Here is a 19,121-nt window from a genome sequence, read left to right on the forward strand (position 1 = left end):
CATGGGGTCATTCTGTCTCTGTACCAGTCAAAAACCCAGACACTCCAGTAAGAATGCCAGCAATACAGAGGACAAATCTCAGGATAATTTTTGTGATATTTGCTCTTTTCTTCTGGGCAACTATACCAAGCTTCAGCAAACAGGTTTTATGCAAGTCATTGAATTGCTATGTTGCCGTATGAAGGAATGAGTACTCAGATTAATAATTTTGTGGAGAGGGTTACCAACCTTCTACAGTGATATGGTCTGCCTGTTGCTTTTACGTAGTATGTTGTTGAGTTATTAATTTGCACACGGGACTGGAGAGATCATCTATTCTAAAGCACAGGCAAGAATAATAAGATTTTTTTTGGCCAAATTATGTTTTCAGGAGTAATAAAGGGCATATGGTCCTTGTTTCGCATATCTGTATCTAATTGTCATTGTGGCTGTGATGAGCAAGACGTCTAAAGGCTGTACCTAGCATTTGAGGAAACATCATAATTACTGTATATCTACAACAAAATTGTAGTTTAAGGCTGAAGTACTGCTGCAACAGACTTTGTCATTGTTGCAGAGCTAGCTGGATCTCTCTTCTCCTTAGACTTTAAGTGCATCCCCTTTAGTTAGAACCAGGGCTTTTACTTCTGGGAGGGAGGATTCTTTATCTTGTTCTTCTGCTGGATTGGGTCCTGGGCTGTGGTACACTCTGTACCACACTTACTCATCCTAAAAACATAACAGGCTTTGGCACTCATGGTTCTGCCCTTTTGGACACTGCAATCATGACAGCATCTGTCAAACTAAGGTTTATGTTTCTCAGCAAACTTTGAGAGTTTCTTCCCTTGAGCTGTCATTTCACCTTCTGCTTAAAATAAATCTGAATATGCCATACACATTATTTGTAAATTATTACTGAATAGCTGTATCTACTCAGATTCCTCCCAGCCATTTCCTTCTGAAGCTGTAAAGTGATTATTAGTCATTTCAGTGTCTTTGTTTTGTGAAAGCCATTCTGTGCTTTGGTCTTTTTATCTTTGGCCCTCTTTTCTATATTTTGTTCTTTTGATATATCCCTTTTGAGACAGGATGACCAGAATTAGTATTCAAGATACAAGCACAAGTGAAACATATATAGTGCTCTAATACTGATTTTTTTGCAAATTTCATTGTGATTCACAGTAAGTCCCAGCATCTTAGTTCAAGCACTCTGTTTGTCTCGAGCACCATAAAGTACCTGAAATGGGGAAATCCTAGAAAATATTCCATGCCTTCAAAGGAGTGCAACTGAGAGCATTCTGAGAGACTTCTGTTTTATTCCACTGGTGGCATTTCATAGGTGGCAGAGCTAACATAGTAGCAGTTCCCTGTGGAACCTCTCTCTGCCTCCCCCTGGGACTAGACGTGTGGGAACTACTTGGGCTTTGCTATGCCAATGTCACCAGTGCTGCAGGATTCTCAGAGAGAACAATCAATCTTAATTTGTTGTAGATGGCCTTCGTGGATATTTTGCCTGAACACATTTATCCTAAGCTTTATTAGGGACAACTCCTCCATCTTAGTGGCAAGTGCTTAACTAATATGTTTTGTTGTTGTTGTTCTTTTTCTTTCAAAAGCAATGTAAAATTTGTGATGGGGAGTCTTGGGGAGCAAGGTACAGGTTTACATTTTTACTAGATTTCCTTCAACATGCTACATTGTAACATTAGTAATTGAAAGTAATAATAATATAATACCAGACCCTTGGACTTTGAAACTGAGCTTGGGGGTAGGGTGAGTTTGTTGTTGCTGTGCTTTTTTTTATACCCCCCCCCCCCCCCAAATTATTAGTAATTTTAGGGGAATTATTAGGTGAAGGAAAGGGTGATAACAGACTCTGGAATTTAGAGTCCTGCAAATTCCGAAAGTATCAGAGTATTTTTTGACCTTTTTGATTTCGTGCTTACAGCGCAAATGTGTTCATGCTTAATGAAATTAGGTACATTTCCCAGAATGTTAATTTAACAAAATCTTTTGCTTTGACCTGGAAAAAAAGGATAAATAAAACATGATGCTGCTTGCTCCATACAATCTCTTCCTCCTTCCACTTTAAGCTAGCTCCAGTTTATTCAGACAAAATGTAAGGAAGCTTTGGATTCTTTTTCTCATAGAAAATGGGAAGAAAATCCTTTGGATTCTACTCTGAAATTGGAAAATATGAATAGGAAGCATGTGTAGACTGTGTTAACGGTGCTGCTGTGTGTGGTGAGTTAAACAACTCGATTGGAGTAGTACATTTGTTTAACCTCCTAGCATAATGAGCTGCCAGGGGGATTGCTCCACTTAATAGCAGTCGTTCATTACTCTGCAACCATTTGCAGCGTGTTATTTCTCTTATAGCAAAGAGAATTGGCGGTTCCTAGTTTTAGCTTTCTTTATCTGTGACACTTAATGTCAACAGCCTTGAGACTTTGCCAAAACAATCCTAACAAATCCTAATCCCAGTATTTCAAGGTAAGTATTTGCTTCTCAGAATTCTTCTGTATTAGTGCTGCATGTTTACACTGGACCTTTTAAAATGCAACAGTGATCAAAGAAATATTTGAACTGAACAATATGTTTATTTTTTGTTCTCTGAAGGCACTTTGCATGTTCTTTATTCTTACCTTTCACTACCATAGCTGTGGAATTTGTGGTAGAAGGCATTTTGGGGTGATGATGCTGCTGCCATTATATTATAGGGATCATCAGACCAAAATTAATTATGAGACAATGAGAAATCCATTTCTAATGTCAGATATAGTTGGATGTACCAGACTGTACGTTAAAATGTCAAAAGTTTCAACATTAACCTACAGCTGAAGCCACCTCTACCCAAGAGCATAATTAATGCTTGTTGTTGTTCAAAGGGTGCAATGTAAAAGCAGTAGAGCTTTTATAAAACAGAGATCAATTCTTTAAAGGCATCCCATCTGCAAAAACTAGCTGAACTGTCAAGGGAAAAGAGAAATTTTTGCTAATGGCAAAAGAAATGATTATTTTAGGGAGTGAATTAATAGGCTATTAATGAGCCTTGTTCCCAGTGCATTGTTCACTTCACACTTGACAGCAGCTCCATGGATCAGAATGGAATGTGTCTGTTCTTAACTGTGAGTTTTAATATTTTGCAGTGAAAGATCATAATGTTGCTTCATCATTAAAAAAACCACAAAATTAACTTTTGCCCCAAGGGAAAGACAGATGGCAGCTTGATGGCCTCATTATTCTTTTTTCTTTTTAACACGGGTAAGGTTTTATGTTGGCTTATATAATCTAAAAAAAAAATCTCATAAGAAGCTGATGCTAGCTAGAAGAGTAAAAAAGATATAGCCATAAAATGCAATTGATTTTCACCTTTCTAAAAATGTTTGTTATAACAAAGTCTTACGTGTCTATGTATTTCTTTCTTCCTTCAGTAAGAGTAGACCCAGTGACTGCTCCCAGTAAGTAAGCTTGGCTCTCTGGAGCCAAGAGTAATCCTACCGTTGTCGTAGTAGGGCTAATGTTTCACCCACAGTGTATGCAGTTACATGTGGACAGGTCTACGAGGCCTCAGTACGTAATAGATGACGGTATGCTTTTGTAATACAAGTATAGGAAAACGTGCAGTGATTGGAAGCAAGTAGCCTCCAGGTCTCCAGTTAGCTTGCTGCACAGCTTTGTGTGATGTTCTTACCATGTGTGTGCCTCAGCATGCCCATTTCCCCTGGAGCACACCATTAGGTAGTTCCTAGTGACTCAGACAAGAATTTGTGGATGCTTCACACCTTTGAGAACCTGACTAAATAAATATTTAATTACCTCAGAGGGAACTAATTAATGCTCACAATGGACTTAGAAATAAGGGGAAAAGGGATGTCTGATTACAGTCTATCTGTTCAGTTCAAGTAGGAATTCTGTTTCTTACTTGCTTATTTTCTGTAAGTGATACAAGATCAATTCAACCTGTCACAAGCAAATTATGACAGCAAATGAACATATCTGGTCGTTGTGTTCATCTTTAGGACGTGGGACCATAAACGCTGGATTCCATTCTGACCTACGTATATTCCTTTGGTTTGAAACCTAAGTGATCTTAGAAATGCTCTGTCAGATGGGGTGTAAGGAAAATGGTGCCTCCATCAATGCATTTCCTCATTTGTTGTTCTCTAGTTTTCAACTCGGATGTAAGGTAGGAAGAACATATTTGCCTAGTTTCCAGCTGGTTCCAATAATTTATTGTAGCCCAGAAAGCTTAGATTCAGGGATAGTAACCCCCAAAATGAGGAGAAAGATGTCTAATACCCTGGCTGCAGAGACCCAGTAATATCTGGGGTGCCTTCTAGATGGAAAGGACCCTCCAGGACTGCTAAAAAAACAAAAAGCTTTACTAGGGCACTCCGTGGCACAAAGCCTCCCTAACTCTGCAGAAGAGCTGATGTCTTCGTCTCAAATGCAGGCTATTTTGTCTCATAGAATGTGGTGCTGGGTCTCACTGGTCACTGTTCAGGCAAAGCTCCTACTGCAGAATCTATTGCAAATTGAGGAAAAGGCAATTATATTACATCCTTAGACAAAAGTCAATGTCTGTGGCCAGAATGTTCTCTTAGCATATGGGTGACATGTATTGCATGCAGAGGGATTTGAGACTGATATCTTTGGCATTATGTAGGATTTACACAGGCACAACTGGACAGCTCAATCTAGACTACTGTTTTTACCACTGCCAGATTAAGATGGACAGTTATCAACATCAAAAATGGAGTGGCAGTTGAGAATTAAATTAATTAAATCTATAAAATGGGTCCTGTCTCAGATTCACTTCTAAGTCACAGGCCCCAGCAGAAAAATCAGTACAATGAAATTAAACTCTAATTCAGATGCAATCAACGCATTTCTTTTTGTCTTGATTTATATTATAATGAGTGCTACTTACTGTATTGTAGTCAAATGGAAAGGATTTATTCAGTCAATTACCATGGGTAATGAAACACCAATGAACTATGATGAAGTAAATGGAAAATTACATATCGAAATGACACAGATCTCTGTACTTCTTAAGGCTGCTTGTATTTGCTTTATATGGATGCTAGCAGAGATGTGATTTCAGTTCAGTCACAAGTTCCTGGCTGTAAGGGAGCTTAAGGAAATCACTTAAATGGGGTGGATTTGTTTTGTTTTGCATAACAGTGTTTCTGTATTTCTAATGGTGACGAGTCATGAGATAGTAGCAAATTTATATTGCTAAAACTGTTACTTCAGAGTCTTTAGTAAATAGGCTTCTCCTTTTCTTTTGAAGCTAGACATGTACATCCTTTCCTTCTTAATACACAGAATATGCTTTTGGGGTTACACTATGATATTTAAATGGCAAGTGTCTTCAGTTTTAATGAAACAGACTCACTACCATAAAGTGTTTGGCATCATAAAGTAACAATAGTTTCATCTGTTTATGTCAGATCTTAATCTTATTTTTTCTAAAACTTCATCCTGAGTAAAATGATCTGATGATTGCTGAATAAGATGATAAAATTTGTGGTCTGAATCTTATTCCTCATGGAATGGCTTAATGGAAATTAGTAGGGTTGATATTAAAGATAAATTTAATACAGTGTTCTACCTGCTTAAGTTTCCCATTCATTGTAGGAAGTTAAAAATCAGGATCCCTGGGAGTGATCAAAGGATGACGGTTTTTCTAAATCACAGAAGAGTAACATGGGCGTCTCCTTTTCCAGTTTTCACTTTTAATGATGGAAACTGTAAAGCTTCTGGAAATGGTGTCTGATTACAATAGATACTCTCATGACCTTGTGACTCAACTGCTACATTACCTACAGCTGAAACAGCATCTCATCCATTACAGAAATAACAGCAACATTTTGCTGCCAGAAAACTGATTAACATACTGTTTTTATTTCTTTTCCCAGCGTTCAGCATCATTAAGCATTGTGGGCTTTTCAAACGATTTAGAAATGGAACTACCTTCAACAAGGTTATCTAGGTCAGCTGATCCACAGATACAAGGTGTGGCCGCTGTAGCACTTGGTTCATCCCCGAACACCCATTGTGACTGTGATACTCCACCAGAACCAGTACCCAGCTACAGCTTAGTACGGGGCAGAGCTCCAGGTGACCTGAGCCCTGGCCTTGCACCAGGTGATGCACTCCAGAGCAGCGCTAAGTGCAAGGTAGGAATCACTCAAACTTCTCTACTGAAAAGGAATCCATTTTCACTGGCAGCACACATTATTGTTAGTCAGTTAAAAGCGCCTGTTTCAGTTAAGTACAGTTTTGCTTCAAGCTTCAATCAGTCTTCAAGCTGGTACTTGAAGACTGATTACAAATTGTTTGCTTAAGGTGGAAACAAAGAAAATTAATTATAAAATTTGATATTTTTTTCCCCTGAAGCTGGAAAATGAAGACTTGAATACTGTGGATCATCCTCTAGAAAACAGCATGGCCTCTGATGGGCAAGATGTAGTAAATGAATTAAGTCTTTCTATGCAAAAAGTGCTGGAAGAACCTATTAATCTTTCGGTCAAAAAATCTCAGCGTTGTAATTCTCCTTCTGAAGTGCTCAGCAAAAATTCTTCCCTGCCTGTGAATGACAGAATGAGACAACTTAGAAATGAAGAAGGTACCAGGCTTTTCATTGTTTCATTTAGGTTTGGGAGTTTTTTCTTATCACTGTGCATTACAAGCATTACAAAACAGTATGCGTTTTAATGTACTTTCATAAATGTGTTTTTCCATCAAACTTCAAATATTATCAAGTACTTAATCCAATGGAAAAGCGTGCTTGATTTCATTTGTGAAGAAAAACTTGGAAATTATATGCCTTGAATTTGTAATATCCTTCATCTCTGAACAAGAAATGAGTGTGTCTATGTGAAGTACCTGGAGTTTTAGTTCTCTTAAAAGCACTTCCTGTTAATGAGACCTGTCGTTATGACTATTGAAGAGCTGGTTTTAAGAGCCCAAATTCAATTGAGGAAAAAAAAAAAACTTCCAAAATATAATGTGCTTTCTGCTAAGTCCTTCACATCAGTCATATAGCAAAATTTTGTAAGGTTAATATATTGCACAGTATGTGCTTTTGCTTGGCTCTTCTACTGTGGAACATTCCCTTCAGCCAAGGCCTATTTCTTCAGTCTTAATGGAGAATTAGACCTTACTTAACTCTTTTCATGGGCAAATTGCCAGCATCCTTGTGCTATACTGTAAAGCCTCATTCCTGCAAACTCTAAAAGTCAATGGGACTATTCATGCAAGCAAGGGATTTCAGGATCAAGCTGTTATTCTGTGACTTATGCCAGTATTTGGCTGCTTTTCTCTGTAAAAGATGAATTAATATTTCTATCTTCATGCTGTATTTTTATACAGAGAATTCTAATTAGTACAAAGAAGGCCTAGTTCAGTGAGCCAAGGAAATGTATTTGTCTTCTCTTATATGTACTATGCCAAACTGTGACAATTATGCCACAATCAGCTGTAAGCTGGAAGTAGTAAGGATCAGCTGCACCCCTAAAAAGCTGTGCCTCAGTCAGGTTAAGCCACTTTGAGACGAGCAGTTTTGTAGTATTTGGTTTGGGTTGTGTGACACTATACACAGAACACAGTCCCAGCATGCAGAATCACGCGATCCATAACAGACACTACAAATTTGCTCTGAGCAGGGATGGGAAGACTGGAGCATTGACTTCAATGCTGCTCCCTTTCCACAAGGAAGGATCAGTAGTGAGTAATTCCCATCCTGCTCTCTGTCTGAAGAAGTGCAGTGAAGGGAGACCTAAGGAGATGTCGTCATGGTGTGCAGCATGCATCAGTGAGAGATTCTCTGTTGCAGAGGTAGCATATCTTTGCTAGAGGCTCTCTGTAGGACTAACTGGCTTCAGCAGTGCTGTGCTGCCAAAATCCACTCCTTTTGGTGTGCATGTCCAGTGGCTTATCCTTTTTTTAATATCAAATCTAAACATTGCAGCTTAATTTAGAGCAAAACACTTCTTATCCTAATCCCTAAGGGATGTGGTAAAATTGTACATCGTTTCATCATTTTTCTTCATACAGCCTCTTTTCTTCTTATCATGGTTTGCGCAGATCCTCCCACCCCTTTCCTAGACTAAACAAATCTGATGATTTCAGGCTCTCCTCATGGCTCAGTTGCTTTTTTTTTTTTTTTTTAAACCGCCTCATTCCTTCTGTGGTATTCTGGGCTCTCTGCAATTAGAGTACTGCCCACAGCTGAATACAGTGTTGCAGCAGAGGCCTGTGGGGTGCTGAGCAGCGCAGGGTATCGGCTTCCTGTGTTTTACATTCCTCACTACTGGTAATACACTGCAGGATGGCATTTGCCTTCTTTTGCAGCAGCATTACATGATTGACTTGCATGTAGTGAATGGTATAGCATTAACCTTTAGTTCCTTCTACAGAGCAGTTCCCTAGTCAAGTTAATTTCCTTTGTGATTTCATTCCTCTGATCCTTCCTTCATAAGCATAGGACTTGGAGTTGTCTCAATTCAGTCATGCTGATTTAGATTTTTTTTTTTTTAATGTATTAAGATAATTTTTGGATTGTCAACATTCTCCAAAGTGCTTGCAACCCCTCTCGGTTGGTGTCTTCCACATTTTTTATAAGTACTCTTACTTCATGAACCAAGTTACTGATGGAAATGTTGAATAATGTTAGGACCCCAGCACCACTGGAACATCCTCTGGTTTGACAGTGTACAAGAGCTACTCCTTCAGCTAAGTGTGCAGTCACACCTTAGTAATTCTGTCCAGAGCCTTGACTGCCAACCTTCACCTGAGCAACAGTCACAGGCAAATAACGCATTGGAGTGACATGACATACACCTTTCCTTGTTAGTCTTGATTGTTTTGTGTTTCCTATGACTGGGAACAACAAGAGAATATCTTAGAGGCACATTGCTCTTAAGCAATGGGCTAGGGACCATTGGCCTGCGCTAGATTATCTAAAAAATTATGTTTCGATGGCGCTTACTTGTCTCCAGATAGACATGATATTTGGTTTATTTTCTTGTTAGTATTATCTATGTCAAAATAATTCCTAACGAAGTATGGAGGTTGTCAGTGGACTGATGTTTACAGGGGCATCTGTTGGAGCATTCATCTCTACCCCCCCCATTCCATCTCTCCGAAGCTGCTTTGTTACTGGTGTCTAATATCAGTCAAGAGCTACAGTTACGAACATGCTTATGTAATAGAAAATTTTGAATTGACATGTTTATATGTTACATATTTTGGAGGGTATAAAGGAATCCTATAGGATAGCTTTTGTCCCTAAGAGACAGATGGGAGGCATGATTTCTTTTCTGTTTCCAGTAACTAGAATTATCCAGGAGCTTCTAAGCATGGAACAAGAGACTGCAAAGACTTACTGAGGTCTGAATGCTTGAGGCTCAGGAGGTCTGTTGTTGTCAAGTGAAAAATGTATGGCAAAGAGGATTACTTACATTGTTCCCTGTACATGGATGAATGTGTCATGTCTGTGTATGTCTGTAATACCATACGAACGTAACCATTTCCACAAAATATTTGGGAAAGGCTCCTCATATTCAATACAGAAACTGTGGTTGAAAGCAAAGAGAGAGAGAAAGACTGTATCCCAGAATAGAAAACAGCACACACATTTGATATACATATAGATGAAATGATTCCATAATTCACTTATGATATCATATTAAACACCAGTCAGAAGTACATGAATATTGAAGTACTTTCTACACTAATCTGACTCTGATATTATAAATATTTTATTCATTTTCTTATCTTCTGTTCCAGATTCCAGTAACTGTGAAAAGGAACATTTAGAAATGGATATGAAAAGCAATCAGGATGTCAGGTAACAGTCTTTTCTATAGAAAAGCACTGGCCATGAAATTTTATGCGTGTGTTTAGAAAATTTCTCATACTCATTAATGGAAAACTTGTTTTAAAAAGAATGCAAGATTCCTTATAGATAATAATTCTGAAAGTTATGAAGTATTTTCTTAAACTTGAAAACAATTTAAAACAAGTGGTGAGTTCATGCATTTCTGTTCTCTTGTGATTTTTCAGAATGTTTAAATATTTGCACTTATCTCATTTGAACAACTATGAGCTGTTTAGCCCCAATTAAACCTAAATATATATATATATATATATATATATAATGGTAACAGGATTAACATTATCTTGAATTTCATAAAATTTTGGTTTTTTTTGCTATTGCTGTGATAAGATTTTAAAATAAAGTTGAATGATATGCTGTATTCTTATTTAAAGCCAGCCACACCGAAAAGCATCAAACCAGGCTTGAATTGAGATGATTAAAACCAATACATTTGAGGATAGTCAGGGAAAGATTTTAGGACAGAAGTTAATAATGCATTTGCACACACCGTTAAATGAATATTCTTGTATTCCAATTTCTTAAAGAATCGACATGTGAAAAGCTTTTCAGATTTTAGCCAGCAGAGTCACAAAGGAAAACGAGAACAAACAATTGTACATGGAAAATGTTGAAACTGAGTAGGGAGGAGAATTTTGTGGAATATGACTTAATTTAACCATGTTTCATTTTAATAGTAGCTCTGGCCCTAGAGAGCTGAAGATCCCTTATGTGAGACTGGAACGTCTGAAGATACATGCATCAGAATCCGGGGAGCTCCCAGTTTTTAAGCTCCAGCCACAGGAGAGTGAGCAGGAGGGCAGTTTCCTCTTGATAATTGAATGTGGGACCCAGTCTTCAAGCATGGCTATAAGAGTGAGTGAAATTTGTTTGAAGTTTTACCTGCTTTCTCATTATTATTTCTCTGGCTTATATTCATAGTGACTGAAAGTTATTATAAACTAAACAGGTCTGTTTATAAGTACTCTTATAATTCATTTCACCCTCATACACTTCTGTGATGGGCTGAAGTAAGAGGATGCAGCTTTTGTTTGCTGCACAGCTCCCTGTTACTTCCATTTCTGAGAAGTCTGTTTCATCAGATAGCTGTAGTGTTTTTGTGTTCTAACAGTCTGGATTGCCTGTCTAGTCACAAATATAGGAAAATAATTTAAAACTAACCTAAATGCATATTCAGGCATGGCATCTTTGGATGATAGGAACCAATTCCAGAAATTACAGTGTTACAGATTTTTAAAAAGCTTAATATTCTATCACTTCACCAAAGTCTTAAATGTGAATTTCTTGTCACAGAAGAAAATTGGAATTTCTGTTGGGAAGAAAAAAAATGTCCTCTCTTTTTTTTTTCTTGAGCTGTTTCCCGTAAAACTTGCATCTTGCAGAGGTGCTGCATACAGTTACCATAAAGAGCATATAAGCTTGTTTCTGTGACATGAAATCTATGCAACTCTGTCTGTGTTATGATACTGTGGTATGTGGAGGAAGTGGCTTGACCAAGATGACCTGGCCAACCAGTGTCAGATTCTGAGCTGAGCATAAGCCTGCTAAAACTCAGTGCCCTCTCCAGTAGGGTTCACTGTAGAGAAACTATGTTTTTCTGCAGGTAAGTACTGCTGTTATATGCTTAGATATGAAAATGATGACTGTGTGATCCCAGATTTTTCTTCCTTTAAGATAAATAAAGATAGTCCACCTGAAGGACTGAAATGCAAAGAGGAGAACACGGAAGACAGAAAATTTATTATAACCCAGGCTGCAGGACAGATACAATCTCCTCCTGTAGGTACTCTACCTTCTGATCAGAAGCTCAGTAATGGTACCTCCATCACGATGAAAAAATCGCCAGTCACTCAGGAAGTCAATACAATTGAGAATGAAGATTTCTGTGCTGTGTGTCTTAATGGAGGAGAACTGTTGTGTTGTGATCACTGCCCCAAGGTCTTCCATCTCTCCTGCCATGTTCCAGCTCTGCTCAGCTTTCCAGTGTATGTATGACATTTCACTAATGTGCTCCATTTCTGCTTACTGCCTTGGGGTAGAATATTTCCTCAGAGATGTAAATGTCAGCCTAACACAAGGGCAAGGACTGCATCTCTACTTACCTTTTTTGTTATTTTCTTACAAAGGAAAGAATTTGTCTTACTTTCATCTAGTTTCAAGTATGTATTAACAACAATCATTTCCATGCTTTTCCTGCAGTTAGCTGGCCAGTACAACAAAGGAAGTGGCAGACCTAAGCTTTAAAATCATTCTTACAACTTTCTGGAGAAAAAGTAAAATTCTAACTCTCATGTAACATTGGTGGTATAGATGTCAACTCTTTCCTGCAAGAACAGTGACTTGCACAAGTACAGGGGCAATCAGTGAGCTCGACAGTAAAAAAAAAAAAAAAAAAAAAAAAAAAAAAATATATATATATATATAATAATAATGTTCAGTTTTCCAGACAGGTCTGGGGGAAATTTAGGACTACTGAGGCTTTTGTTGGCAGCGTTTAGGACATGGGTTTCCTAAGACATATAGTCTCATATAGCAACTTGTCACAGACAAATTTTATGTGACAAAGATCCAGAGTTAGGTATGTGTCCACATAGCAAACTTAAGAAGTGGGACTGTGTGAAAAATGTGCATTATTGGTGTTGTATAATTCTGAATTCAGTTATAAGTTTTTCAGTTATAGGTGGGACCAAAGACTTCATTTGTGCCAAGGCCAAATAACTGTCTCAGCTGACCAAAATACCTTCTGGGATACTAGTTTGGAGGTTCTGGCTTGTTCTTTCTGTTAAGAAAGCAGAAAGTTCCATGGTTTGGCTTTTCCTTCTTTTCTCTAAGAGCTAAGTCATTATTAACCTTTTGTTTTAAAACACTGTGAAAAAATAGTTTTCCTTATACAATAAACTTCCTAAGCAATTAAATTCTAATTAAATTAAATTCTAATGAAGTAAGTTAGTTCCTCTAACTAAACCTCTGTATTGATAGGTCTGTAATATACCATTGTCTTTGAGGTCCTGATGTTGCACAAGTTCCATCACCATTCTCATGAAATTCTTCAAGGGGGTTCTGAAAATAGATAGGAAGGGCAGTTATGCTCATGCAGAACTATGTCTATTTGGTTTGGGATCCTATGTACTAGCATGCATTATGACTTTTGTGATAATGTTAATTTATTTGATAATTGATATATTATCTAATGGAGCTGCTTTTTTTTTCTTGTGACCCTACTGTTGGCTGTATTTCCTTTCCTTAATATATATATATATATATATATATATATTTAAACAGAACTTGAGTCAGTATAGCTGCACGCTTTGCTGCTATGTAATTTCAAACACTTAATATTTTGTGTTTCTCTTTCTGTAAACAAGAAAGTGTAATAAGTAGAATGTGGAATTACTACGCTTCTAATTATATTTAAATCTCTTGAAGAACATCTAATAGAATGGGCTTAAGATTGCGTACAGTTGTAATACAAATTAAGAATGAGAACTGAATTTCTGAAGTTTGTTATTTGACAAGGTAGCTCACCAAATATCACACAATTTTGTTTGTTTGTTTGTTTTGCAGGGGCGAATGGGTGTGTACACTTTGCCGTAATCCAGTGAAGCCAGAGGTAGAATATGACTGTGAAAACACACGCTACGGCCACAGTTACAATGCACAGTATGGCCTTGATGATTATGATCAGAAGGTGGGAATAACTATATACTGTTACTCTGTAGGAAAGGAAATACGATCTCAGCATGAGACTTTGCCTCTTCATTGGAAAGTTGACTATTTTGCCTTGATTCCTTCTAGAATGTTTCAGAGGATAGTAAATACACCAAAAGTGGCGTTAATATTCAGTTATATCATTCTATTCTTTCTAGAAAGTTGCTGTTTAATTTAAAATGAACGTTATGCTATAGAAAAGTGAAACTGGCAGATCTGGAATTCTCTTCTGCTTTGAACAGAGAAGTTGTACTCAGCAGCAGAGCAACCTTCCCTGTGTCAACTTTGCTTGGCACTCTGCCACTTAATCTCTCTTCTTCAAGACTTGGCACCCTCTCAGCCGTCTGTTTAGGCCAGTTGTAATGATATTTGCTGATGTGGATGCTTTCTGACTCTCAGTTGGATTGCCATCATCTTATTGTCTTCATATGGACCATTGATCCCCTTTAGGATGACATCTAGGCCCTGTTAACCCAGCCTAGATGGAAGTTAATCCTTTTACATCCCCATTACCAGTTTCCTCTACCAAATCTCTTATGAAAAATACCTTTTCTTAAGTCTGATTGGTAACAGGAAGCCAGAAAATCCAAATAGACGTTCTGAGTATATTAGTAACAGCTGGACAGGGAGGGTGAGTTCACACAGCTGCATGCAGATGCTGAGCTTGCCCTACACAAATGAAATCTAGGATAAGGCACTGTACATAAAGGAAACAGCAATTATTCCCAGAGCACTGCAGCTCGTTGGCAAGGCTGAAGAGCCTAGCCGCAGCACTGCACAAATTCATCCATGCTATTTCCAGACCTGAGTGACTGTGTCCTTAAAGAGCTAGACATAACTTCTGGACATTTATGTGATCCCTCATTGCATTGTGTACAACTGGCCAGAAATAGCTGTTATCTGGGTGTTGATTTGTGAAGTTCTTTTTAGAAAATGGAATTGATTAGAAACTTCTTTTCTTAGTGAGAAAATGTGGCTTATAACTATTTTGTAGTGCATTTCTTGTAATCAGTTTGGTGGGGGGGGAACAAAGGAAGACTTTGGAAGGAACAAAGGAAGACTAGTATAAGTATTTTGCAACTTAATGATTAAACAGCTTACATCCATTTGTATGTATCATAGATCACAGAATGGTTTGGATTGGAAGGGAATTTAAAGATCATCCAGTTCCAACCCTGTGCCATGGGCAGGAACACCTCCCACCAGACCAGGTTGCACAAAGCCCCATCCAGCCTGGCCTTGAGCACTTCCAGGGATGGGGCATCCACAGCTTCTCTGGGCAACTTGTTCCAGTGCCTCACCACCCTCTGAGTGAATGATTTCTTCCTGATATCTAATCTAAATCTGCCTTCTCTTAGTTTAAAGCCATTCCCCCTTGTTCTATCACTGCACTCACAGACAAGAAGTCTGTCCTCAGCTTTCCTGTAGGCCCCCTTTAGGTACTGGAAGGTCACTGTAAGGTCTTCCTGGAGCCTTCTCTTCTCCCGAGTGAACAACCCCAACTCTCTCAGCCTGTGAATATAGGAGAGGTGCTCCAGCCCCTTGATCATCTTTGTGGACGTCCTCTGGACTCATTCTAATACTTTCATGTCCTTTTTGTGCTGGGAGCCCCAGAGCTGAACGCAGCATTCCAGGTGGGGTCTCACAAGAGCAGAGTAGAGGGAGAGAATCACCTCCCTTGCCCTGCTGGTCACTCTGCTTTTGATGCAGCCCAGGACACAGTTGGCTTTCTGGGCTGTAAGTGCACATTGCCAGCTCATGTCGAGCTTCTTGTCAACCAACACCCCCAGGTTCTCCTCATCATGGCTGAATTTCAATTATTCTCTGCCCAGCCTGTATTTGTGCTTGGGATTGCCCCAGCCTAGAAGCTGGGTATCAATAGCAGGAAGGGCTATCAACAATGCCATCAACAAAGCCATCATCAATGGCTATCAACAGCAGGAATGGCTATCAACAGCATGAAGTATTTTCCATTTAACTGTTTCAACACTGCTGCTGCTTTTCTTTTAGATAAGAGCCAAGGAATAGATCTGGAGTACAGAAAGAGTTAGTGACAGTGATGAATTCCCAAGAGTTTCCAGGAAAGACACATGCACACAAAATACATTGCAAAATGTTTCGTTTCTTCCATTTCTTTTACTATCCTCACTTTCAAAACTACAAAAAACAAACAAACAAAACAAAAACAAACAAAAAAAGAGTCAAAATGTTCCCCAGATTAGAATGAAGCATGCTGTTTTGCATCAGAAATGTACAGGCTACATAAAAACTCCCTGTGTCATTACCATGATTGATTAGCTAAGTGCAAGAGTGAAACTGACTTGTTTTGAATTATTATTTTTTTTTTCCAAAATTGACTTCTACAGAAGTGTGAAAAGCTGGTGCTTTCCCTGTTCTGCAGTAGTCTGAGCCTCCCATTCCATGAACCCGTCAGCCCTCTGGTAAGTACTGAACACATCTCCATCAGAGGAAAGCCAAAGAATACTCTGGTAGACCTCATGAGTTTCTCCTTTGTCTTCTTGAAATATACTAATTGCATTTTTTTTCTAACTAACTTCGCTTCCTAGGTGGGGGTGGCTGTTTCCCACTTCCAAGTGCTTTGAAGTGTCAGATTTGAGTCAGGTAAATGCTGGCAAACGTTCTCAGGCCAGGTTTGAGTGTCAGTTTAAGACAATGGTATGGATACTAAGGGTATGTAAGGTGTTCAAGTGATAAAGGAAGTTGCATACAGCAACAGTGTCGTACTATTGCCAGAGGAGTGGTCTGCTTCTGAAATAACCCTGGACTCCCTGTTTTCTGGTCTGTTGCACAAAGGCAGTCGTGACCGTGTTCACGGGAAGGTGTGGAGCCTGACTGCTGTTTCATCCATGTACTCAGCTGTTAACTGGCTGCTTTATGGAAGTTGTAGATTCATGTGATTTTAACAGGGGAACACAATGTGAGGCAAGTTGAAGGAGAAAAATGAGAGAATAACAGGAGTGTTTATGTGAAGAAACAGTCCAAATAACTCTCTATATGTATACATACATATATATATATATATATATATATAAAACCAACACATTCTAATAAAGCTTGCAATGAACTTACGGAACACATTATCTAACAAGTAAATTCTGTTCCAGAAAGATTTATGGAGTGGGAAATCCTGGTAGCTGGTGCCATTGAAAAAGACTTTTGTTGAACTTTAGAAAGAGTGCATAGTAGCATATTTTTTAGTCACTCTTGGCAGACTATTACCCACAGTATCAGCTGCCAGTATCTCAGCACATTATTTTAAAAACTGCTAGGGGGAAATAGTAGCTAATTATCAATGTTACATATATTATTGATTATGGTTTAATGATGACATTTATATCTGGGGATAAACTTTAGGAAGTGAAAATAGCAAAGTAGTCCCTGAAGTGTGCTATTTTCAAGACCAATCTTGCAAGCAAGTATAGATTTAATCAAAGCTAAAGGCGTACAGGAAGAAGATGTGCAAGCATAGCTAGCAGAAGATCAGAGCTCTCTTCCTTGCTGCAAGGAATCCTCTGCAGTGACTTCTGTCCAAACTACAAGCAGAAGTCACTGGACAGGAAATGTTTTAAAAAAGGTTACATACCTGTATTTTATTCTTATTGCAGGCTCGACATTATTATCAGATCATAAAAAGGCCAATGGATTTGTCAATCATACGAAAAAAGCTGCAAAAAAAGGACAAGTTCCACTATTCTGCACCTGAGGAACTTGTGACTGATGTGCGTCTCATGTTTTGGAACTGTGCAAAGTTCAATTATGTACGTTTCTAATATACGTGGGTGAGGGGATACAACTTCTTGGAGGGTTACGCTTTCAGGCTGTCACAGTGGCATAATTCTGTTGGTTCCATTAACATCAGATATAGGACTAGGATAAGCAGGATGATTAATCAGTTTTACTCTTGGAGTTACATAGATTTATTTATTTATTTGTTTATTTAATGGCAAACTTGAGATACATGTGGATCCAAGAACTGGAGGTACATATAGATCTCAAATTAAAGAGGACATCTCAGCTGACAACTTCCTGGAATGATGCTGAGTTTACTGTGAGAAGCTATGCTTACCTAGCAAAATAGCTAGGAAAATTCGGGTGCATAGAAATTCCTAAGCGGTGGCAATGGCTATTCTTTCTAGTCCACTGCACATCTCTTTTTCTTAGAGGTGCAGAATCATTTCCCTTAATAGCAGCATCTGGTTTTTACTTACATTGTTAATGCAGAGGAGCTAATGGCCTGTAGAAAGAGTGCAGAAGACTAATGGAGATGTAGCAGACAGAACCAAGGCGAGACATTAGGGTAGGGTAGGCATTTGTTTCTGATCGTTGATGATTTCTTTGTGCAGGTAGACTGAATGGTTATTTATTCTTTTACAGCCAGATTCAGAGGTTGCTGAGGCTGGACGATGCTTAGATGTATTCTTTGAGAGCAAACTGAAGGAGATCTATCCAGATAGGCACTTTCCTTCAATGCAACAGGATGAGACTGATTCTGAAGAGGAGGAGAGCCAGAATAGCAAAATGCCCCCCCAAGATTTTCAGTGGCCATCGTATGGACAGGAGTGCATTCAGCCTAAAAGAAGACGGCGCCATGCTGTAAGATTGCAAAAACAAAAGCATTTGGTTGCTAAGTGGCCACCCTGCTAATTCTGTTTACAGCTACTGATGGGAAGTTTTGACAGTGCTGTGTGGGAAAACTGTCAAGCTTCTATCACAGAGATGTGATCAATTCTACAGTTTTATGTCAAGATCCTCTCAGTGGAATAAAGTGTCAGTTGTGTATAAACATGTGAGAGTGAACAAGTGAAGTCTCTCAGGCCACACAGTTATCTTCCTAGCAGAAAACTGTCATTTTTTTTTTTTTTTAAGACTAGGCTCTCTAGCTATTCATTGTTTGTTTCCTTTGTACACAGGAAAGTGAAAAAAAATAAAAGAATGATGTTTCAGCCAGCTAACAGCCTTCCTCAGGTATGACCTCCTGAAGATACCGGATTTACTATGAGGAATCCAGCAGAATAACTGACAGAGTTAAGGTGTGTGGGAGGAAAGCAAAGCACTCGGGCTGTTAATTGAAACTCTCCTAATCTGCTGACCATATGCCTTATTTCTACATCTTGAGGATAGATAACAGATCAAATGTGTTTCAATCTGTCAATATTCCATCTGTTTAATCATGTATGTGTTTTGCAGTGTTTACACTGAAGTACTAATGTTTTGGTGATAGGTAATCATGATTAATAATAAAAGTAACATGCTAATAATATTTAACTTTGCAGTACCTTTTTATAATCTGTTCAACATAGCATCTCTATTTTATAGAACACAGGTAACCATGTAAAAATCTTATAATGACAGTGAATTTTGGCCATGCTTTGTGATAAATACAATGTGTGGTCATAAGACATAATCCTGTTGTCTTATTCGATGATTTTTCTAGGAGCTTGACTCCTCGAAGCCTACGGGATACAGTCTAATGTGATTATCTGATTAGCTGCTTCTTTTGAAGCAG

The 19,121-nt window shown here is 38.4% G+C and overlaps 1 protein-coding gene across 1 annotated transcript in view; it reads left to right on the forward strand.

Annotated features, from left to right (window-relative positions):
• Positions 1–18,875, forward strand: part of TRIM66 (tripartite motif containing 66) — a 49,853-nt gene extending 30,978 nt beyond the window's left edge. The window contains 11 exon segments of the mRNA XM_080595782.1: positions 5,904–6,164; positions 6,385–6,613; positions 9,778–9,838; positions 10,564–10,741; positions 11,561–11,871; positions 13,451–13,574; positions 15,961–16,035; positions 17,221–17,373; positions 17,990–18,208; positions 18,526–18,534; positions 18,536–18,875. Of these exon segments, the coding sequence (XP_080451908.1) occupies positions 5,904–6,164; positions 6,385–6,613; positions 9,778–9,838; positions 10,564–10,741; positions 11,561–11,871; positions 13,451–13,574; positions 15,961–16,035; positions 17,221–17,373; positions 17,990–18,208; positions 18,526–18,534; positions 18,536–18,586 (1,671 nt within the window). The 3' untranslated portion in view covers positions 18,587–18,875.
• Positions 18,876–19,121: the final 246 nt, after the last annotated feature.

The sequence above is a fragment of the Anser brachyrhynchus genome, assembly GCF_964034855.1.
Source record: "Anser brachyrhynchus genome assembly, chromosome: 5".
Taxonomy (NCBI): Eukaryota; Metazoa; Chordata; class Aves; order Anseriformes; family Anatidae; genus Anser; species Anser brachyrhynchus.